Source organism: Paroedura picta, chromosome 3 (genome assembly GCF_049243985.1).
Source record: "Paroedura picta isolate Pp20150507F chromosome 3, Ppicta_v3.0, whole genome shotgun sequence".
Taxonomy (NCBI): Eukaryota; Metazoa; Chordata; class Lepidosauria; order Squamata; family Gekkonidae; genus Paroedura; species Paroedura picta.
In genome coordinates, this window is record NC_135371.1 from 105,546,906 (window position 1) to 105,571,198 (window position 24,293).

Consider the following 24,293-nt stretch of genomic DNA (forward strand, 5'->3'; position numbering starts at 1 on the left):
ACTCTCTTGAACGACTCGAGGTGGGTTACACGAGATATAAAACCCATTAAAACCCTTACCACATAAAAGCCACATAACCCCGAATAACAAGAAAGCTTAAAAAACAAAACCTGTGCAATATTCATCTGCTGACTTGGTGACTTCCACTGTATGTGTAAACACTGTCAGAAAACTGGTTATAGACTGCTGATGGACATATAAAAGTAGCATTACTCCTTATCTAACTAAGTTCTTTAAGGAAAGTTGTTATGCACAACAATTATGAATTAGAACAGTGTTGTTCAACTGTGTGGATACATCCAATATTAAATTGTATACCCAACCAAGATTTACTTTATCAAATTTGATATCAATGATAATAATCTAAATTTGTGGAAATGCCTTGTGAAACTTCCCTGAGGAATTTCTTCAGTACTTAATAATAATTTTTAGTAAGTACAACAAAATTCAAATTCAGACATACTCCCTGGCTTGTAAGCCACCAATCTCTGCAATGGCTTCTAAGATGCTGCTTATTCTGTTCACAGCTGTTGGAAACAGTGCAATTTGCAGTGTTCTGGAGTGCATTTTGAAACAGAATATCCTGATAGTTCTGTTGCTTCCTCTTGCCACAGAACTGGCTACAAAACCAACATAAAAACCAAACCACAATACAGTTCAAAACGTGTGTTTTGTTGGCTCAGTTTTTCTATGATAGCAACTTGTTTTATAGAACAATCGCTTGGTCAGATCAAAACCCATTTATTTGACAACCAGGGAAGGCCATGATCTGGATCATCCAGAACTGGCCAAATAGAAACTCTGCTAGGGAAAAAAAAATCCTGCATGGCTTTACCCACTTTCTAACTAAGTCCAATTAATAAAACGGAGTAAGGGGGAAGGAAAACGGAGGGAGGAAGGAGGAAAGAACAAGAACCCACTCAATAACGGGGAAAAGGAAGAAGGGAATGAGGGGAGAAAGGAGAAAGAAGAATTAACTGCTCAAATTCAATAATTAACTACCAATTAATTATCCTAAGCTAATGATCATCCCAACAACCTAATCAACACAACCCTACTAACAATTAATTAATTATCCCAATCTAATTATCATCCCAACACCGCAATCAACCCAACCACCAATTAACTAATTAGCCTAATCTAACAATTATCCCAACAGCCCAATCAGCACAACACAACACCACATCTATCTATCCAAACTCTAGAATGAAATTGAACCTTAACAACCCCCCCCACCAGAACAAGAACCAGAACAACAATGCATAAGTCACACTATGCAATAAGAAAGCAGCAGCTGGGTAGCCCTGAGATGTGGCAGTAGACAATGGGGGCCAACCCTCTGGAACCAAACACCTAACCAAACCGGAACCAACAAACCCAAACCAAAGAACCCCCAAACGATTCAAATAAGAACCAGGGTACAAATACCCTAGATACAATTCATTAGATAACCCAAGGGTGAGTCTTCTATAATCAAGCAGGAATAACGCATTAAAATGATCATGCCCTCTGGAACGGTAGCAGTAGCAGCTTCTTTTTCCCTATTGTCCCTGGGCACACTCATCCCTTCAGGGATCATAGAACTCCCCCCTTCTTCCCCCCCTCCACCGTACTTGCTCCACTCTGCCATTGAGCCCCAGCCACGAGGCATCTAAGATGGCCACCGCCAAAAAGTGTGAAAAAAACTTGAGAGGGGGGACCTGCCTCCCTCAAAGAGAGGTGAGAAACACCACCAGGATGTCCAACTGACTTATGGGAGAACTGCCACCCTCTGAAATGGGCTGGATCTGGTGTCAGCAATGGCAACACTAGGGCTCCCACAATTTTGCAGGGCCTTCAAAAGAAAGCTCCTCCGCCAGGCATTTGCTTGAGACCGACTGACCCAACACCATCTGCTGGTCCCCCATGACACCCCCCTTACATGACTAAATATGACCTACCGAAGGGTTCTGTTAAAGTTGCTATCCTCTTGAACAATGTTCGGTTGAAATATCCTAGTTGATGTATATTTTATATATGTTATGATTTTTATAGGTGTTGTGATGTTACCTCATGTTTGATGTAAAACGCCCAGAGGCCGTACATTAGAGTGGCATAAAAATCTAAATAAATAAATAAAAAGCACATGGCAGGTGCCTGGACACAAGAGGGACTTTTAACTGTTTAAAATGTATGCAAGTGTGCAGCTTTTACTTTAGTTTACATCCAAAGATCTTTGTGCAAGCAGAATTATTTTCACTCACATTCTTAGTGAGTGGAGCTGACAATTTTCCTCTAGGCCTACAATCCCTGGAGCAACAATGTAACCTTTTCATATGTTTATTTATTTACTAGCTTCAAAGCCCGCTTCTAAGAAAGTGCCTTGAAAGGGTCCCCTCCCCTGGCCCCCAGCCAGGCAGCATAAGGTGGCTTTGGGCTGCAGCTGGATCAAGTGGGGTCGGTAGGGGCTGGCCAGCTCTTTAGCGGGCAGTTAGCAGGCCCTGCCTTGCAGAGAAAGAGGCCCTCATTAGCAGGCCCTCCACCATGACCATTTGCCCAGGGCCCTCTCCCCTTACCTGCTGCTGGCTCCAAGCACTGAGGCGAGTCTGAGAGCAAAGAGGCAGGGGACGGAGGGCGGGAGCTGCAGGGGCAGGGCCAATCAGGGTGCTGGCTGCATCCTGATTGGCCCTATTCTAACTCGGACAGCCAGACACGTTCTACCCCCTGGCTATTTCACAAATTTATAGAGGAACCATGGATTACATTTGTATACCGCCCTCCCATGGGGGCAGAACATTCTAGATCTGATCCATTTCGCTGTATGTGCCCTGAAAGCCTAACAAATGTTCAATTTCCTTTCATCTCTTCAAGAACGTGTAATTCAAAATGCTTGTCATTATAAATTATTGCATGAGGAAAAACTGTCAACTATTTTGCTGTGTAGGAAACTAACTGAATTCATTCAGACTTATCACCTGCCGTTTCTACTTCAGATATCAGAACGCATTCAGGAATCAAATTAATCTGTTTAAAACTAATGCACATTATAGTTATGGTTAACTTGGTTCTGCTTGCTTAACTACTAAATCACACAGGTCTCAATGTATACACATTCAAACATTGTAGCAACAGGTTGTCCTCGTAAGTACTGCTAAACTACTGTCTAAAAACTGGGAACATTCAGATTGGTACTAAGCATAAGTTCAGAGGGGAGCACAGAACAGAACATTTGAGAAGAAGTAATCATTGTTTAACAGCCTCTTGTGGCGTAGAGTGGTAAGGCAGCAGACATGCAGTCTGAAAGCTCTGCCCATGAGGCTGGGAGTTCGATTCCAGCAGCTGGCTCAAGGTTGACTCAGCCTTCCATCCTTCCGAGGTCGGTAAAATGAGTACCCAGCTTGCTGGAGGGGTAAATGGTAATGACTGGGGAAGGCACTGGCAAACCACCCCATACTGAGTCTGCCATGAAAATGCTAGAGGGCGTCACTCCAAGGGTCAGACATGACCCGGTGCTTGCACAGGGGATACCTTTACCTTTTAATCATTGTTTGGCTTTGTGATGCATAAGCAGATACAAATTATAAGTGCTTGTACTACAAGCTGAGTACTAGTAGTGGTAACTAACAGTACTAGTTAACAGGCTTCAAAACTAGAACAACAGTGGCACAACAAAAGTACTCAACAATTCCCTTCAAAACAGGTTAGATGACTTCCATTTATACCTCCATTATTTTGGGTATGCCTCCACTATCCTCTTCGAACAGACTTCTGGCAGAACACGCAAAACATTCATTTACATAGCTACGATTATATCCACATCATTTACACCCTGCCTTTCTCAAAGATTCAAGGCAGATTTCTTTTTAAAAAGTAGTACTCTCCACTGCTAGTGTTAAAACTATTAGCATTACTCATGACTAATTAAGCTATATGAAAAATAATAGTCTACTTAAATTTCACAAACATGTTTGTAAATGGTTTAATGAAATTACCCTAAATGTGTTGATTATACGTAAGACAAAACTTGAATTCTGCCCTAATCTGAAACCAAAAATAATAAAGGCAAAAGCTATTCTTGACAACAGCAACTATACCACTCACATTTGAAGAAAAGCATTTACTCTACAGTATAAAGACTGAATGATTATGCTTGTTGGGGCACAGAATGAGAGCCAGTGCTAGGTGCAAGACTCAGGGCACCGGGATCAATGTTGCAAATTGTTTGCGGAATGAAAAATCACCATTTTAAATAGTGGAATTCGTCGTTATGCATACCTGCCTTTGTAGTGGAATCCAGTTGCGTTTCTATCGTTTCCCACAGGGTTCTGGTCTCTGCAAAAATCGCTAGCCATGAAGCGCTATTGCCGAGCTGTGTCCCGCCCCTGGCCGTCAAGCAGCCAATGGGCAGCCGTTATCATGCTCCCAAATAACCCCTTTCCCTTTAAGGAAGGTTTAAAAAAAAAAAAAAAAACACCCGTTGCAACGAATATGCATTGATTCGTTGCAACAGAGAGACCCATTCAGCTAGCAGGTGGTGTTTGAGCTGCCGTTTCATCATTGCCACGCTCCCCCCAAGTGAAAAAAAAAATCCCCCCCTCACGGGCGCGATTTTCGGCCAAAAACATTGTGAAAAATAAAGGGAAAATAAACCAGCAAACGGGCCTCTGTATTGCTTGTGCTTGGTGACTTTAAACAGAGGTACTGCAGCCAGGGAAGCCTCACTGGGTAAACGAAGGCTTGCCAGTGCGTTGATCTCCGCTCGCTTGGAGAAAAAAAAATGGTGATCGCTTCACCGGAAGATCAGAGGAGAGAGCTAGGGGGCCGGACTTTGCAGAAAGAAGAAGAAGAAGAGTTAGTTCTTATATGCCGCTTTTCCCTACCCGAAGGAGGCTCAAAGCGGCTTACAGTCGCCTTCACATTCCTCTCCCCACAACAGACACCCTGTGGGGTGGGTGAGGCTGAAAGAGCCCTGATATCACTGCTCGGTCAGAACAATTTTATCAGTGCCGTGGCGAGCCCAAGGTCACCCAGCTGGATGCATGTGGGGGAGTGCAGAATCGAACCTGGCTCGCCAGATTAGAAGTCCGCACTCCTAACCACTACACCAAACTGGCTCTCCGCAACAATGGTAACGCACAGAACTTTCCCGCTAGTGTTGCAGATGGTTGCAGGAGTGTAGCGCTTTCTGGAGGGTGAATCCACTTTTTGGGATTTCCCTGAAAGTGCTACAACGAAGCGCTTTTTGCGGATCGGTTTCAGGAGTGTTGCAGATTGTCAACAACGTTGTGCATAACGGCAAAACTGTAGCGATTTCAATTAGTAACCATTGTGCTATTTTGGACGAATGCGGAACAGCCCTCAGTTCTGCAGAGACTCACACTAACTTGGAATTATACTGGTAGATACCTAAGGCTTTGTGCATATTGGCATGCAGTGCAGTTTACTTCTTCAGAATAGGCACAAAGCCAGTCATGTTGAAGACAAAGGGTACAGCCAAACAAAACCCCCAAAAGCAGTCACTATGGAGCTCAGATGTCAGATTTCAAGCTTTGAAAAAACTTTCAATATCTATAGGTCCATTGGATTTGTATTTTCAAAGTGAAAGCACAGGGATAGTTATTATATTTTTTTTCATTGAAAAGATTCACAGAAGGAATAACAAGGCTATTTCAGTATGACCATGTTTGATAACCTCCATATTCTGAATGCTGTGGAATTTTCATGCTTAAAGTTTGCAAGTCAAATATGGCCAAGAACGTCCTTGGGCCAGATCCTGAGGTATCACAAAGAAACTGTTAAAATTTTAATGAACAGTCTTATATTTAAGGTATTTTTTAAAGTGGTTTTCTAGAAGGATACAGATGGCAAACTATATGAAACAATACATCCATGTGGTTTTACAGATGTGAATCATAGAATCATAGAGATGGAAGGGGCCAAACAGGCCATCTAGTCCAATCCCCTGCTCAACGCAGGATCAGCCCAAAGCACCTAATCATGTAGAAATGACATGTGATACCAGAAATGAGCTACTCTAGAACATAGATCTGAAAAGCATCTTGGTGGCAAAATGGTCAGGGGTTCCGTTTCAGTTGCTGAGACGGGCAACAGGTCCCCCCTCAGACATCCTCTCCATGGCCTGAACCAGTCTGTCCTCTCTAAGGGCCTTAGCTAAGTTCTGTTCCTGTTATACTGTTTAAGATCAATGAAATTGTGTTATTTAGATTACTGTCGTTGTTGTATTTGTTTATATTATATATTAATTTGTTCCATGTATCCCCCCATGTTGTATGTACACAGCCCTGAGCCATATGGAAAGGCTGTATAGAAATCAAATAAATAATAAAAAATAAATCTACAAGCAAAGCCGGAGACATGACACACTTTAAACATAAACAGGCAGGCTGGTATTATAGACATTGATTCCTCATTAATCTAATTTGGCAAGATTTTCATTTAAAAAGTTGCTGGCAATATGGAAAACGGGAGAAACTACTATGCAGTGAAAAAAACAACAGCAAATTGTACCAAGTTTACAGCCAATGGCAAGGTTTCCAATATTTATATATTTAAAATACACCCTACCCTATGCTCAGATTCATTTACCAGCATTGCTTATAGATGAATTTATGGACTACTTCTTCCATTCAGGAATATGGATGAAGTGAAATTAGAATGTATGACAGCAGAATCCAATGTGTTACCTCTAACAGTTGCTTTACAAATGTAAAGCTATTAACTTACACACAGCATCTCACCCTTTATAACCCCCCAAAACTCTTCAGAATCTCAAGTTCCTTTACTTTACTCCTGTGGCATCCGATATTCTCACAATGTATATCTCCTATCTAAAATGGAATCTGTGCACCTATATTTTGGCTGAGGATCTCAAAATGACTTGAGCAATCTAATACAGTGTTAAGCTGCTCAGATAGGATATATTTTCTCCCTTTCCAGGCTTGTGAGATCTATTTTAAACATAGGATATTGCATTTAATAACTCCTAACAAGTTTTAAGAGTATCACGTATTTAGGATGTTTGCTAGCACTTCCAAATCACACAGAATGTGTCATCACACAGGACCTAAAAAGGGTTAACAAACAGTGTAGCTATAATCATGTATCTAGGATATTAGAGTCCCCACAGACAAAAAGGCCTTCTGTTTGGAAAGCCAGGCTAGCCATGTTTCCATAACCTCTTGTCAAACTCAACTCAAATTGTTATACAATGTAAACCAGCCTCTTCCCCCTCCAATTGTGCACAGAAGTGCTCCAAGTTAAGATATAATTGGGTCTGAAAGACACAATCCTAGGTGTGCACTGGCATTTTGAAAGCACCATTCCCCAGCTATAACTACTTAGTAGTTGTTTTCTATGCGTAGTAAAATGGTTTGAAAGCACTAGTCAAATGGGAATGTCTATTTTTATAGATAACAAAATGATCAGGTTATTTATACCCTGGCTTTTTAATGCTGACCCCCCCCCCCCAATGGCTTATACACAAGTGTTATTGTTGTAAAATTAGGTGCCTTGGCTAAAATTTGGGTTGGCTTATGCTCGAGGATAAGAGCCTCTTGTGGCGCAGCGTGGCAAGGCAGCAGAAATGCTGTCTGAAGCTATCTGTCCATGAGGCTGGGAGTTCAATCCCAGCAGCTGGCTCAAGGTTGACTCAGCCTTCCATCCTTCCGAGGTCGGTAAAATGAGGACCCAGGTAAACGGTAATGACTGGGGAAGGGACTGGCAAACCACCCCGTATTGAGTCTGCCAAGAAAACGCTAGAGGGCGTCACCCCAAGGGTCAGACATGACTCGGTGCTTGCACAGGGGATACCTTTACCTTAACCTTTATATATGGTAATTCATTTAGTAAAATACTCACCACAGTGTGTTCCCTTGTTCAGTAAAATGGGATTAACTATCTAAGAAAGATGGCCTCACTTGTATGTATTTTCAGGTTTGCAAACGTTTTAGCTGCTAAAATGATAAATTATCCTGAATATTAAAATCAGGGTGGATTTAAATCAAATCAAATTAAATCACAACTTAAATCACTAGTCAGTAAGACTAGATTTAAATCATGGTTATCTACACAGAGACTCAATTCTTGCTGGTATAATCTTTATAACTTTTCAGATTACAGTTTGAGCAGCCGGGAGTAGACAGCTTTCTTCTGCAGTCTGCTTCCGTGGCTCAGCTGCAGAATTCTCCCAGCATCCCTGTGCATCGAGAAGACCAAGGCGAGGAGGCAAAGTATTGAAAGTAGCTTCCCTTAGATCAACAGCCACTGCTTTAGCCAAGCCCAGGGGAGTTCATCATCATTTGATCCTCTCCTTGCCCACTTTCTCCACTCTCCGACTGGTGGAAGTGACAGCACAGGGCATCCTGGAGGCCAGCTGGGCTCTTTTCCCTTGTCGCTGTTCCGAGCCATGGAACTGAAGCATACCTGACTGGTATGAAGCAGCTTCAGTTCCATGGCTGGGCTGGATTCAGCCCCCAAGCTTGGCAGAGATCAGTGCCTCCCAAGCCTAGCTCAGCTCAAAAGTGTGCCAAATGAGGGTAGGAAGAAGTTCAAGGTAAGCATTCTCAGTGACTTTCAGTCTGGTGCACCCCTGGCCCTCAGCACAAACAAGGCTGCTCTGCCGATACTGATTTCAACAGAACACAAATTCAAGTAAATGCAATATAAAACTGTGGAACCCAACTTCCGAACTTATCAGGTCTACAGTGTACTGCTAGAAATATACAGTTCATCTTGCAATAATTTTACATATCTACAGTTTAATTGGTCAGTCATTCATACTTGGACTACTTCTCTGCCATACTTTATTGGAAGGAAAAAAAATCATCATAGCTTTAATAACAATTTAAGTAGTTTTATTTAACTAAAATAGTAACATTATAAGTATTCTTGTATTTGTCTAAATGTCCAAATTTGTTAACTGATGTTGTTAAACAAAATTGCTTTTAAAAAACTACCATGACTTGAAAAACTTTTTGACTTGAAAAACTTAAAATATAATGTCTTCTGTAGCTCACTCGTCTTCATTTTCTTGTTTGCTCATAATCTGGAAAAGAAAAAAACTTTCCTGCTTTACCAGATCCCAGACAATGTCTCAATATAGAATGAGTCCAATGAAAGAAAATATTATTTCTATGCCAGCAAAGGACTTTAATGCTGTTAAATTAACAGTCGACTAGTGCTTAATAAGCAACTTCTATTAGTTCACTGATGTGACTTTCTTTAAAAGCTCATTGGCAAACATAGGTTTCTTGAATGGTTCTCCCTTAGCTCTGAAGTTTATTACAGCTGGCATTACAGGTCAATTACTGAACATGCATGTCATATTTCTTTGGTACCTAAGGTTAAGCCCTGATAATGAATACTGACAATATTTGCAAGAAAATGAGCTGGAGACAGTGCTTGTACCATGTTTTTTTTTTGAATGCTTGTAATTTAATTCTGTTATTGAGTACTTCTGTAAATTCTTATAGTAGTGGTTACTCAGCTCCTTCCAAATTTCAACACCATTAGCAACAAAACAGATATTTTTCTGTATTTTGTTTTAAGTTTCACAAATGGGTTTTAAAATGCTCAGCATATGTGCAACATTTTCCTGAAGTCAAATGTTAAGGATTTTGGCCATGAAAGTGCCATCTATTTTCATTCAATTTTGTTCACCAACTATCGTAAAATTATGCTCATTCTTGATATACCGCTCAAAACAGTTGACTACAAAGTTCTATCTAACATTTTGTTAGGAATATTAGTTTGGTTCCACCCATTCATTTTAGAGCTGCTGCTGAAAATGATTGTTACAAAATACCAATTTCTATGACATTAGTCTTTATTTCTGGAACACTGAGGTCTTTCACTATGAGGTGCATCAAATGAGCACTGCAATTATATTAGCTTTGTACTCTCTGCATGCTCTTCTATAGATTGCTTCTCATCTTGGATACATTTGCACTATTGTCTGTGACCAAACTGTCCTAGATGTTTGAAGTTTTGTTCACAATTTATTATAGTTTTGCTGCTACTTATTTTAAGCCTTCTGCTATGTGTGCATTTCAATTGTTTCTGCAAGGAAGACATTCTCATCTTCTGCAATATGAGGACATACAACAAGATTGTTGTGGGCATTACTCCACTCATCACAACATAGGTTAACAATTTTACCCTCTAGACACATTGTACACATTGCTCCATTTCCCTGTCATATACTTCATCCAGCAGTTTCCCTGTAACATGTGCTTTATCTGGGTGACCATTCCCTGGTCTCGATGATTGAATCATATTAATGATGAAGTGTGAGTTTTCTATCAAATGGAAAAAAGTACTTTTTGCATAAACAGAATGGACAATTTTTTCATCGATTAAATATTTTTCTTATCTGCAGGTTTTTTCCACAAACTGTCAGAAATCCTAGGAAGGCAGTCCACAGATAAATCTTGTAAGAGAAAGCCATGGCGACTCCACATAGTCATGAAGCAGCATAGTCTTTATTGGGAGGATAGCAGCAGAGCAAGTATCTTCAGGAGTTAACACAGAGCAGAGGAATTGGCAAAGATGGGAAACAAAAGGGGGGCAGAGCTTATATCTACTGGGGGTGGATCCTGCAACAAAACATAGAAAAAGCCAGTTCCCATACATTTCCCCCTTTGATCTAACAGAGAACTAAAACCAGAGACTAAAAGTCTATACTTTCAAACATCAATCCAGCTGAAGCTGGGAAACTTCACACTTCCAAGGATGATAGGTAAGCGGGGCAGCTTCAAATGAATTCCTGAATGCAACAAGAGGACACAAGGGACAAATAGCCAGGCAGGGAAAGAGGAATAAATCAAACCTTAAGATCAGAGCTCCCAGGTTAAATGGGAGATCCATGACATTTTGCTACCTTTAAGAGAAACCTCCCCCATTTCAACTAGGTTTGGGTTTGTTGGGATACATAGCATGAAACCTATTAACCAATTTGGGAGCGGTGACATCCTCAGCGTCTATCCATTCATTCATCTATCCATTCATTCGTTGACTTCCAAGCTACATAACATTGCAAGCGGCACCAGGGGAACCTAGAATCTAACATGTCAGACAATTCATAATGTGTATCTTCACCCACCATCACTGGGGGGGGGCAGGGAGAAGCAGTGGAAGGATGCCATTTATCTGGGGCTGGGGCCAGCTTCAAGAGGCTAATGTGAAATACCAAATGTACTTTATTATTATTATTATTATTATTATTATTATTATTAATTGGATTTATATCCCGCCACTCCCCGTAGGCTCGTGGCGGGTCACAGCAGTCCTATACCCATTAAAATACCCATTAAAAGACTTTAAAACAACCCCAACATAGTGGAACTTATTATTCCCACCCCTGCTATCAGAGGGGCAGGGAGGGTGGGGAGGAGATGCTAGGTCTGGGGGGGGGATGTTGGCACTCATTCGCTGACCCTGGCCTCAACCAAAAACCTGGCGGAAGAGCTCCATCTTGCAGGCCCTGCGGAAAGCTGGTAAATCCTGCAGGGCCCGCAGCTCACCCGGGAGCTCGTTCCACCAGGTAGGGGCCAGGACCGAAAAGGCCCTCGCCCTGGTCGAGGCCAGGCGCACTTCTCTAGGGCCAGGAACGATCAGGAGATTTTCCCCCCGCTGAGCGTAAAGCCCTCCTTTACAAAAGGAGGGGGGGGGCAATTCCACCTTATCTGCCACCTTGTTTACCATTTCCAAGATTTTAAACAACCCCACATAACAGCATGACTCCTGCATTGTAGTCTGGCCCTGGAGCATAGCCCTTGTCCACCCACCTCTTATAGCAGGCCTTTTCAGAGATTCAAACACCTCCCCAAAGCATCCTGGACTTACGCTGCCCATTCCTCTACCCCTGGGGGCGTCTTGGCCAGATCACCAGGAGAGAGGAGAACAGATGGGTGACATAACCATAAACCACTTTGATGGGGTCATTGTTAAAAGCATATTAAGCTAGAAGCAACAAAGAGATCAAGTCATGCTGGTGATAGTTAATGAAAGAGCACAGATACTGCTCCAGTATCTGATTCACCCTTTCCATTTGCCCATTTGTGGCAGGGTGAGCTGAGGGCCTGATCTACCCACCAGTCTAAGGAGGGCCCTCCAGAATTTTGCAACAAACTGACTTTCACAGTCACTAATTATTTTGTTTGGGAAGGAGTAGAGTCTTAAAACATGCTGTACAAACAGTTCTGTGAACCACTGGGCTGTCAGGACTAATGTGCATGTAACTCAATGGGCTTATTTCAAAAATATGTCTACCACAACCTATATCATGGTCTTGCATGTGCTAGGCATAAAATCTGTGATAAAATCCAGAGAGATGATTTCCCAAGGCCTTTAGGAGGTTTCCAGGGGTTTCAACAAACCAGGGGGTTTTCCCACTAGCCCCTTGGTGATCATACACACGTGACACCCTGATATAGTCCTCCACATCCCGACATAGGCAGGACCCCCAAATTGCATGCGCACCACTCCCAATGTCTTCATAAACCAAAAATCCCCCACAACCTTGCTATCGTGGCATGCCGCCAAAATCTCCCCCCTCAAATAGGCGGGGACATAGATTTGCCTTCCCTGGTACCAAAGACCATTGTGGTCAGTTAATGACCCTTTCAGATAAGACAGTTCCACATCTTTTTCCAAAGCTCTCTGAAATGCATTTTGGCCCATCCCTTTAAGATCTGTCATGGGGGGCGGACCTAGCTAATTGTCTGACTACAAGATTGTGCTATGAGATCCATCTGGTGGGAGCTAAAAACTGTCTACCTGTACTTCCTTTTTACAATCATGTTGAGAAAGATGAAACAGAGCATCCGCCAGGAAGTTCGAACTTCTCGGGATGTGACTTAATGTAAAGTCAAAACGAGAAAAGAATTTGGCCCATCGAATCTGCTTAGCATTCAGTTTGTGCGGTTTTTGTAGTGCTTCTCAGTTCTTGTGATCAGTCCAGACTTGGAAAGGCTCAGTAGACCCTTCTAAGAAACATCTTCAAGCAGTTAGTACCTTTTCACTGCTGCTGCCTCCTTTCCCCAAATTGCATAGTTACGTTCAGTGGCAAAAAAACTTCTGGAGAGGTAAGCGCAAGGATGTAGTTTCCCGTCCTCCCCCTTTTGTAACTAAACCCTGCTCACTGATGACTCGGAAGCGTTTACTTGCACAATAAAGGGGCATTTAAGGTCTGGGTAAGCCAGCAGTGAACAGACGCTTAAGTTCATCAAACGCGTTCTGACAAGACTCAGACCAGGTCAGGTGGCACCCCAGCTTCTGGGCCCTTTCCCTCGGGTTTCCAACAAGTCAGTCAGAGGCAGGGGCACTTGAGAGAATCAGGGTATGAAATCCATGTAGAAATTGGTGAAACCAAGGAAAGACTAGAGTACAGGGAGGGGCCTGATCTAGAACATCTTGGACCTTTGTGGGGACCATGTGAATGCCTTCGGCAGACACAATACCCCAGGTAGTCAAAACTACTCTTGTGGAATTCACACTTGCACAATGTTACCCAGACGCTAACGGAGGACCTCCCTAACAAAGGGAATGATGCTCCATATCACGTTATCAAGATAAACTATCCCCCTTATACAAGAAATCATGTAACACTTCATTAATTACGTTCATCAACATACTGGGTGTACCGCCAAAACTGAATGGTATGACGAAGTACTCAAACTGCCCCATCGGTGTGTTGAAGGCTGTCTTCCATTCATCCCCCGGGGCAATTCGTACCCTGAAATATGCCTCCCTCGAGTCCAACTTGGCAAACATTTTCTCTCCTCCCAACTGACCAAACATGTCCTTGATGAGGGGGTACACATTTGTTCTCGAGACAGTGTTGATTGCCCAATAGTCCGTGCAGAGACAGAGAGTGTAGTCTTTCTTTTTGGAGTCCGGGCAGCGCCATGGAACAGGTGGCGAGTCTAAACTACGGGTGAGGTTATTGTCAATAATAAATCAGTTAATTCTACCTCGGCAGAACTCATTTGCATAGCTTAGCTTTCATCAGGACTGCCCCCAGCCTCAGTTCAGTGGTACAGTCTTAGTGTCGGTGGTGGTGGGGTGCTGGTCGCACTCATCCTCCACAAAAGCGAAGGCAAGATCTCAGTAACATTTAGGCATGTCCCCATTTTTTGGGATGGCCATACCCTCCCCAATAGCCCTCACCTTGCAGGAAACAGTTCTGATCCTTAACCATTAAAACTAGTTTGGCTTCAGCCATGCTGGACTTGTTACAGTGCCTGAAGTGGGGCTTACAGGCAGGGTGGGCAAAGCGAATGGCACCTTTGTCCCACAGGAATTCGGGATCGTGGGTCATGAACCCATCCATTCCCAGTAAAACAGAAAACCCAGCCACAGGTGATATAATCATTGAAATCCATTTAGTATGAAGGCAGATTATAATCAAAATGGGGGTAGTAACATGAGTAATTGCCCCCCCCCACGGGCATCTCATCCACTTGCTCCATCACAATGGGGAATTGCTAATTTTCCATTGCCAGCCTCAGCCGCTTACCAGTGAAGGTTTGATGAGGCTGATGCTGCAGCCGCAGTCCAAGCACACCTGAAAGTCCAATTGCATTCCATTACCCTCATTGGTCAAGGGTGCCTGGAGTAGCATGGGGTATACATGCAACACAGAGGCGCCGTAGTTCCTTCTAGAACAACCTGCTGAGGGGCACCACTCCTAGCAGGTCCTCTGCATTTCTCATCAGGGAAACCTCTCAACCCCTGGGGTGCGTGGAGGCAGCTGTTTTACTGAGGAACTCCCAGAGTATGTGACCGTTTGCTGCTGTTGCTTCCAAGTCCTTAGTTTGTGTAAGTTCAGCTCCACCTAGCCAGTGGCCAGGAAACACCGAGATCCATTGGATTCCCCTGGCTCAAGACACCTATAATACTGGCATCCAGGCTCCTCTTAAAGAATTGGATCCAGAAGTACTCATTAAGACCCTGCAACCTACCCAACAAGGTGCAGAGCTCATTGATGTATTGGGCAAGGGGACGCCTCTCTGATGCAATTGGTCAAGTTCTGCCCAAGCTTCCTGCTCCCCAAATGAGGCCAGGAACCTCTGACAGAATTGAAGAACACTCATTAGCTCTGGCCCCCACAGTTCCCCCCGTTACTCTCTCCAGGTTTGCCCCCATCGTACGCTCCGCGTCAGCTTCAGTGGGATAGGAATACCCCCAGTACTGTAGGAACCTGTTGCTTGTACTAGAAAATATGATAGTATGATATTTTGTCAGAAGAACTGTCAAACTTGGCATGAAACTTGCACCAGGAGGTACATATATGGGGGTAGCATGAAGGCAGGCACGGGTGGCATGGCCCACGGGTTGGGCCTGGGCATCGGATGGCTGGTGGGGATGTAGCGAGGGGCCCCACAACAAATACTGTACTCCTAGGGGTCCTTGATTGGGCCTGTGTGTAACACAGCAGGGGCTAGCACAGTTTTGTGGGTAATAAGCAATGAGACATAGTCCGATGCCCACAAATTGACGTACCTCAGCGGTGGGGGAGGGATCGAATGCCTCTCTGGGGTGGATCCCAGTGGGTACTGGGGCACCTGCCCCACTAGTCATTTATATTTGACCCCTCCTGAGCCGATATAGGGGGGGAGGAGCAAGGGCTCCTGTTATATCTGGCCATGGTCTACTACATGTGGTTCTGCTGGGCAAGAAATGGTTCCCTTCTCAGGCAGGAAGCAATGAGTAGCGGCACAGTGTTTTTTTGGAGTCCACTTCCTTGGGGGTCCATGTGTGAACCAAAACCACTGGGGGTGGGGGATATTGGTGACTTGGATAGGAGGAAGCTCCAATAATTTGTTTGTGGGGATAGTGGACCCCTCAGTGGATGGAGATTGGCCCCTCCTGCCAAGGCCCACTGCCTCCCGCTTGTGGAGGGTCATTTGGCCGCCACTCCCGATGCCTCCTTGTGCCAAGCCCCTAGACCTTCCTACCACTTCTCCTACCGCAGGTGTACTGTGCATATTTGCTCTCAGCCTTTCATCTTGGGGTAGAGCAGGGGGAGGAGACTGTCCTGTTGAAGAGAGTATAATTCCTCAATAATTGCACTGAGTAAATTTAACTTCTCCTCAAGTTCCTGATTCCATTTAACCACTTACTGATATTGTTCAACAGCCACCATAATCACTGGGCCTTCTTGGGCTGTGGGAGTTGGGATGTGGCAGTTGTCACTGTAGCAGATGGGTCAAGGAGGACAGTTCTGTCTTCCACCTGAACCCGTGTCAAGGTTCATTCCCCTATTTTCCAGGGTCTAGTCTGGAGTGCTGTAATTTCAAGATTCAACATCAACCGGCGACACTCACCTGGTGGTCTCCACATGGGGTCCACGTCTATTGCATTGAACCATCTATCCAGAGGGCGATCAAACTGCAATCGTGTGGCACTCAGCTGCCTCTGGTCTGGATGAAAAGCTCCAATCTCCAGCTCACCTGATTCTTTGAGTGTCAGGAGAGGTTTCAGCTGACCCAGCATTCGAATACAAACACTCGCATTCCAGTCTCCCGAGTTTGCTTGTCGGGGAGGATTTCATTTGGAGCAGTCTCAGAGTCCAAGTACTGTGCACACTGCAAAGCCACTTTGCACAGCGAGTCTATGCCCCACAGGAAACCATGGCCTTCCGTCATGAGAAGAGAATATTCTCCCGAGCCCCTCCTGCAGCCGCTGCCATGCTCACGAGGCTTACAGGTAGAAAGAGGTTAACGGGGAGAGAATCGTCTTTGCCAAACTGTCAGGAATCCTAAGAAGGCAGTCCGCAGATAAATCTCCTTGTAAGACAAAGCCACGTCGAGTCCACATAGTTGTTAAGCAGCATAATCTTTATTAGGAGGATAGCATCAGAGCAACTATCTTCAGGAGTTACACAGAGAAGAGGAATTGGCAAGGACAGGGAACAAAGGTGGGGAGAGAGCTTATATCTACTGGGGGTGGATCCTGTAACAAAAGAGGAATAAATCAAACCTTAAGAATCAGAGCTCCCGGATTAAATGGTAGATGCATGACAAAAACTTATCTTTGGTGGTTTCTGGATAGGTGGATTTTTTCTTTCTTTTAGCTGATATACGGTGGATATTCGATGTATATGAGGTGACTGAAATATTACCCTGAACAGATAACTCTGAAACTGTAGGAGGATGGTGATCTTGAAGGTGAACAATTTCCCGAATCCTTTATGCTGATGATGGATTCCCCTGAACAAAAAAGTCAATGCAGTTATTATGCTATTTATACCATTTTGGCTTATTTTGCATTATTACTCATCTGCTTCCCACTCAGTACTGCTTTTAAAAATGAATATTTGCTTATTACCTTTTTATTTCTTCACTAGATTCAAAGCCTGTTTGTGAGAACGGGCTTTGAAAGCTTCCCCCCCCCCCCCCCACAGTGCGCTTCTAGGCCTGCTTCCCCCCCTCTCCCCCTGGCGTCAGTGCGACCTTCTGCTTGGGCCTAGAAGCATACCCTGGGCCTCTTTGGGGCCCCGGGTGTGCTTCTAGTCCTGAGGGGAAGGCCTTCTTCTTTACTCATGGTGTCCTGCCGCTTCCCATGGCTTTCTGGCCTGTCCTGGTGAGGGCCTAGAAGCCTTTCTGGCCTGTGCTAGTGAGGGCCTAGATTGTGCCCTCACCCAATTGGCTAGAACTGCTATCTGTTCTGGTGAGGGGCCAATCGGAAGGCGCTGGACCGGCCTCGCCCACTCTCTGCCCACTTAGCCCTTAGCCAAATATGAATACAACGAAAGCTTTATAAAGATAAGAACTACATCAAAGTAACAGCTACATCTAGTAAGAATAATAAATTTAAGGCAGTTAAGAAATATTATGAAATCAAACTTTTTACCAACCTTAAAGCCACACACAGTATGTCGAAGTCACTCCCAGTTTTTCAGCTGGACATGGTGTTGCAGTGTCCCATGACGCTGTTTTCTCTGTTCACTTCGATAGCTTATTAAGAAACATGCTTGCAAAAATGTTCCTTTTGATGTCTTCATCACAGCATTTCTCATAATGTTCTTTCATTTGGGCCACTAGACCTTGCATTTCTTTGTTGCAATGTTTGCATTTTGCACGAATGTTTGCCTTATTCGTAGATGGAAGAACTTCATTAAAATATTTGAAAGTAATCTTTTTTACAGCCTGCAGCCATTATAAGTTTCCTCCTCCAGAAAATATAAATTTATACACACAAAGATCCCAAGACTTGTCACATATTCTCAAAACACACTTTCAGTTTTACTGCTCGCCCTCTCTCCTCACACTTTGCTCGTGCAGATCTATTGTAGTCAAAACATACTTCTATTCATTGAACTTCTTGAGACTATGCACCTAAGAAAGTAAGTGATCGATTCTAAGTACACAGATTTGCTGTAGAACTGTGGGTTTAATGTCATTTTCTCAACTCTATATTTATTTTATAACATTTTTTACAAAGACAAGAAAACTTACTGAGGATTTTGCCTCAAAATAAAAACCTGGCGAGGGGCAGTCTGGCACACTTGCCACCAGTGCCCCTGATTGCCGCCAGGAGAGGTGGTCGGTGGGGCTGTCTGAGGGGCAGGAGTTCCTTGCCCCAAAAAGGCCCACTGAGGCTTGGAGGGGCTGCAGCAGGGCTTTTTGGAGTAGGGGGGGGGAATGCTGCTGGGGGGAGGGAAGAGAAACAGAGTTCCCGCCAGCACTCCCCCCCTGCCCCGAAAAGGCCTGTTGTGGCCTCTCCGAGTTCCAGGGGGCCATTTTGGGCATGGGGGAAGTCCTGGAGAAAACTCCATGCCTCCCCCCCACTGAAGCTTGGACACTTTGCGGTAGGCCTTTTTGGGGCAGGGGGGGAGTACAGGGTTCCTCAAAAATGCCCACTTTTATTAGTTTTTCTATTTTCTTTATTTTTTGGATCGGCTTTTACGTAGCTAATTCTAAGGCTAGTATTAGTACAATAGTTAGCGCAATAGTTATTATATAAGTAATTTTTTTTATCAACTGTTCTGTCATTAAGCATCCTGTTAAAATAGAAAATGGATTGATTGTATTAGCATTTATGAGTGGCTTAGAGTTTGATAAGCTTTTTTTATTGTTTGACGAACTGCTATTCTGACTGGTATAAGAGCCCTGATAAAACAATTGTAGGTTGATGTAAGGAAAACCAAGAACTCTGCCTAAATTGACTACATCACAGAAAAAGAAACTGAGGATTTAATTCCCTTCTGGAAGCGAAAGGACATGGCAACTCTGAGAAGAACCAAAAAGATTAAATATAAAGATAAAGAAATAGAGTTGGAAACCGGAGTCTGAAGAGGAAACCCTGGATATGACACAGATTCTATGACACCAATAACAGGCATCTATAACGCCTTCTAGACGAGCAAAGTAAAAATTAAAGACATTTGCTGAACGATTGCATAAGCAGCAGGTCAGCAAAATCCGGAAAGAAATTCAAGACTGCAGGAAAGAGTTGTCAGAGAGGATTGATGGGTTGAAAGAGGTGGTAGAAGACAACACCAAACAGCTGAGAGAACAAAAGAATGAAATCGAATGAATAGAATTAGATCTGCAGGATTGGAAATCTATAGCAGCAGGATTGGAAATCTATAGCAGAAGAGAAGTTTGAGGCCCTGGAAACTGAAGTTAGGACTAGAAATGTGAGGATAAAAGACCCCCCAAAAAACTATGGAAAAACAAGATCTGCGACAAGAACTTATTACATCTCTTTAAAATTATATACCGGATGAGGACATCTGTATTGATAAGGTTTACAGAGTTTACTCCAAAGCAACAGCACATATGAATCAACCAAGAGATATAGTGGTTAGCTTCGACAATAATCTTGTTAAGAGAGCCTTGCTGGAGAAAAATCATTCTGACCCTTTGCAGCGTGACGGCCAAGTAGTTCAGTACTTCAAGACTTACCTGTTGATATCTTACGGAAGAGAGCACAATTCCACTTTCTACATCAAATTCTAACTGGTCAAAATATAAGATATCTCTGGAAGATTATCTTTGCCTTGGATATAATCTTGCCATCATGAAGGAAAATTACTAAAACTCTTCAACAAGCATAAGAACTGGCAGAATCCTTGTCTAAAGGCTCTGTCTTGGCTCAACTACAAGAAGTTCCACAACAAGGAGCAGCTGGTCAGGAACTGAGATATCACCAGAAAGGGGCAAAAGGAACCTCCCAGCACCATTAAGTCATTAAAGATTCTGTCCATAAATGTTAATGGACTGAATGTGACTTGCAAACGCTCAAAAATTTTCAACCAACTCAAAGTTTAGAGCAGATATAATTTGCCTCCAAGAAACCCATGTTAGTTTCTCAACCTTCCTAATGCCCCTCCCCGGCCCTTTAAATACAGTTCCTCATGTTGTGGTTACCCCAACCTCATGTTGTGGTTACCCCAACCATAAAATTATGCAAGCGTTCTTTCACAGAAATTTTATCTAATACCTTCACCGATCACAATCCTCTATTGGTGGAAATGTTCCACCGAAGGGTAGGTATGAGAAGGAGAATGAATGACTATATTTATGAAGATCAAGAAAAGCTCAAAAATTGTGAAACTGGCCTTCAAAAATTCTTGCAAATATAACACCTGATGTGCCATTATCCATGGTCTGGGACACAAGTACGGCGTATATGAGAGGCATTCTTCTACGCAATACTGTGGCCAGGAAGAAAAGAGACAAGGAATTATCCTGAATTCAAAATTTACTCACCCAAACAAATTAAACTATTGAGGATTCAACAAGATAGTGCTGAAATGGAATAGATGAGGAAAAAACTTGACTATTTAAAACGGAAAAATTTTGAGTGGGCAGATAAGCCAGGAAGATGGCTGGCCATTAAGTTACAGAAAAGCTCGCAAAAGAAATCCAACAGCAACTTGAAACATGATGGTAAGGAGTATGTTACAGAATCTGATATTCAGAGCTGTTTTGTCAATTTTTTCAAAATATTGATCAGGTTGGAGAGGAGTACTCGGCAGAATGTTCCTCCTTTTGCAAAAACATGTCCACAAACAAATTCTCAGAACAACACTGCAACATTTAGAACCAAAGGGTTACCACGTAGGAGATAAATGATGCTATAGCAGCTATGAAATTGCACAAGGTGCCTGGACTCGATGGACTTACATCGTTGTATTACAAGAAATTAACACATGTGATCACACCTATATTGCTCCAGATTATACGTGATGTGATTCATCACCAAGAAAAGAAATGGCCGGACCCTTGGCAACAGGCATCTATAACTTTTATCCCCAAGGAAGGCTATGAGCTATCTTTACCACACTCCTACATACCCATCTCAATACTAAATGTGGATTATAAAATTTTTGCTAAGATCTAAACTGAAAGACTGAAAAGATGTATTGGTGACATGGTATAACCGGATCAGACTGGTTTTATGCCAAAGAGATATATGAGAAACAATATACACTTTTTTTTAATGCTAGACTTTGTTCAACTTTTTTTGAGTTTGATTAAACATATACTCAGCCAAGCAGCTAGAATTTTGATAAATGGTATGCTGACTAAAGATATGATTCAAATTAAGAATGGTACTAGACAAGGATATCCCTTGTCACCATTGTTATTTAATTCAGTATTGGAAATGCTACCAGCCAAGATACGTGCTGAAGATAAACTTTCTGGTTTAAAGGTTGGAGAAGAATTTAAATTGAAAGGCTATGCTGATGATGATGTTTGCATTTTAACTAACCCCGACATCCGCACCAATATTGTTTGATGTACTGAAAGATTTTGGCCTATATCTGGGCAAGGTCAATAGAGCAAAGACTAAAATAATTTTGATTGGGACATAGGATTCAGATACACAATGTGTTAGAGATGATACTGGCTGTTAAGTTAACCCGAGGACAGTAAAATATCTTGGATTACATATAGGTGACGACCTTTCAGCCTTGGTGGCAAATAATTACGGAAATTTGTGGAACGAGTTTCAACAAGACTTGGTACGGTGGGATAGGCTGAAACTCTCTTGGTCGGCACATACTGCCACAATCAAACCGGCCTGAGCCTCTGGGGAGGGCAGCATATAAATATATAATAAATAAACAAACAAACATTCTACCCAAGCTTAATTTTCTATTTCAAATACTACCTTTACCAGTTAAAGATAAGACATTATAAAGATGGCAATCAGAATTAAACAAGTTCATCTGGAGCTACAAGAGACCCAGGATTGCATTTAAAGTCCTACAGGATAAAAGGAAAAGAGGTGGTCAAGCCGTACCCAATTTAAAGCTTTATTTACATGCTGCTACACTTGTTGTATAGGCAGATTGGGTATTGGAACCAATGAACAGAGACTTAATCTTGGAAAAGGCTGGCCTGGGAGAAGGGTTACATAATAGTAGAAGCAGATGAAAAAATTAAAACTTAATCTATGGTCATCCGGTTTGCTGAATATTTGGCGCAGTCATAAAGACAGACTTTCTCCCTCACCTTCATTTTTGAAATCCCCAGTTGAAGCTTACTTCACAAGATCTCAACAGAAGAGGATAACTTGCTTAAAATATAAGGATACTAGATTTAACGCCCATTTTACCAGCAAATAAAATGGGCGCTAGTGGGGGGGAAAGGTAGGGTCGCGGGAAAATGGCAGCTGGGTGTGGTCGGTGGTGCTGCGGCCTCCCGTGTCTTACAGTGGGCTGGCCAGTCCAGGAGGCCGGGCGGGCGTCGGGACTATAGTTAATAAAAAACCAAAGGAAGATTTTTCAGGAGCAATGGAGCTTTTATCTGGACTATCTTGTTAAATGAAGCTTGATTGTTTTTTTATAAATGGAACTATGGAATGAAAATGAAAAACTGAACTAGGTATAAGGATGGGGATATATTGTACTGAATGTATATCTATTTTCTTCCTTTCTGTACACTCTTATAGAAAATTTTTTAAAAGATATTTTTTTAAAGGCCCATCGAGGCTCAGAGAGGCTGTGGCAGGTCTTTTTTGGGGTGCAGGGGCGTGCTGGCAGGTGGGCTGTCCAGGGAGGGGAAGCGAGGAAAGGGGATGCTAGCACCTGTTGTATTTACAGATGCAACAGGCTTTAAATCTAGTCTGCTATAAATTACAGAGCAGCTATAAGCGTATGTTACAGGGAAAAAACAGTAAGGTACAAATGTGAAAGCTTATTCTTATTAACTCAAAGACTTTAAATATTTAACTTTAAAATTCATAGTGGCTAAATGGATGATTTTATGAACAGAAAGCCCTCTTTAGCTACATAAAATATGAAAATACCAACAGCTATATGTAACTACCATCTGTGGATACATAAATCTGGATCGGGGCCATAACAACACTAAGACAGATTTTCTTGCAAACTTTGTAAGGATTCTCAAGTTTGCAGAAAAATTCAAAATATAAAGGGAGGTTAAATCCCCCCCCCCCCCCCAATACCACTGCATAGTCAGCATAAGCACAGATAACACACGTAAGGAACTACTGCAGTTTAGCAGAAGATGCTGGCAGCCCTTTTGTATCCATAGCATAGGAGGATATTGGCAGCTATTGCAGACTTGCAAGGTGAAGACACTGGCATTTGAAGCAAAGTGAGCAGAAGTGTGCCCCTCTTGAACTCATATAAACATACTAATCCGGCCCATTTTTGTGTAAACTAAATGCTCATATTTTTGTAGGAGTTGCAGGTCCTGGACAGAGTGGAAATTTTTGCAAGAGGACAAGTATTAATCCATGTTGTTTATCTAACAAGATGAAATATTTCTAATTTGTGGACTGAGCAGAACTTGCAGAGGTCATGCCACTGGAGAACAAAAAATAGAATACAGGGTTTCAGCAATGACTGGCCACTAATATTTGTGCCAGTTCCTCATTCTGTAATTCAGTTGGGATATCTGTTTCTTTTCATCATTTTCCTACTTTGTATCAGGAATCTGGACAACTTTAGCAGGCTGGGTATATTTCATTTATCATTATTCAGGAAGAGCCAATTTAAGCACAGTTTTCTGCATAAACATTCTTGCCAACTGTTATTAACACTAACACATATCAACAACTCAGAGACTGCTGCAGGTTTCATTTTTAGAGGGTGCACACTTTAACATAGTTTATTTTGAAACTTTTAAAGTAAAATTTACAGCACTATCAAAAAATAGATTCTTGCTTATCTACCAAAGCAAGTAATTATGAAATCACAGGAGGGGAACTCGCTCTAGTTCAACACTTCAATTTCAGCAATGGGAGGATTATTTTGATATGCTATATTAGAAGAAATAACAATAACCACAGACATACCAATATTTAAATAG

The 24,293-nt window shown here is 42.6% G+C and overlaps 1 protein-coding gene across 4 annotated transcripts in view; it reads right to left on the reverse strand.

The window, feature by feature from the left end:
• CSNK1A1 (casein kinase 1 alpha 1) overlaps positions 1-24,293 on the reverse strand; it is a 78,681-nt gene that overhangs the window by 2,440 nt on the left and 51,948 nt on the right. Inside the window, exon 11 of one of the 4 annotated variants that reach the window (XM_077327088.1) lies at positions 8,950-9,043. The exons of 2 other annotated variants lie outside the window; for them this stretch is intronic. In XM_077327088.1, coding sequence (XP_077183203.1) covers positions 9,021-9,043 — 23 coding nt within the window. In that variant the 3' untranslated portion in view covers positions 8,950-9,020. Of the gene's footprint in view, positions 1-8,949; positions 9,044-24,293 lie in introns of those variants that run through there. One more of the 4 variants, XM_077327092.1, reaches the window with a different exon arrangement.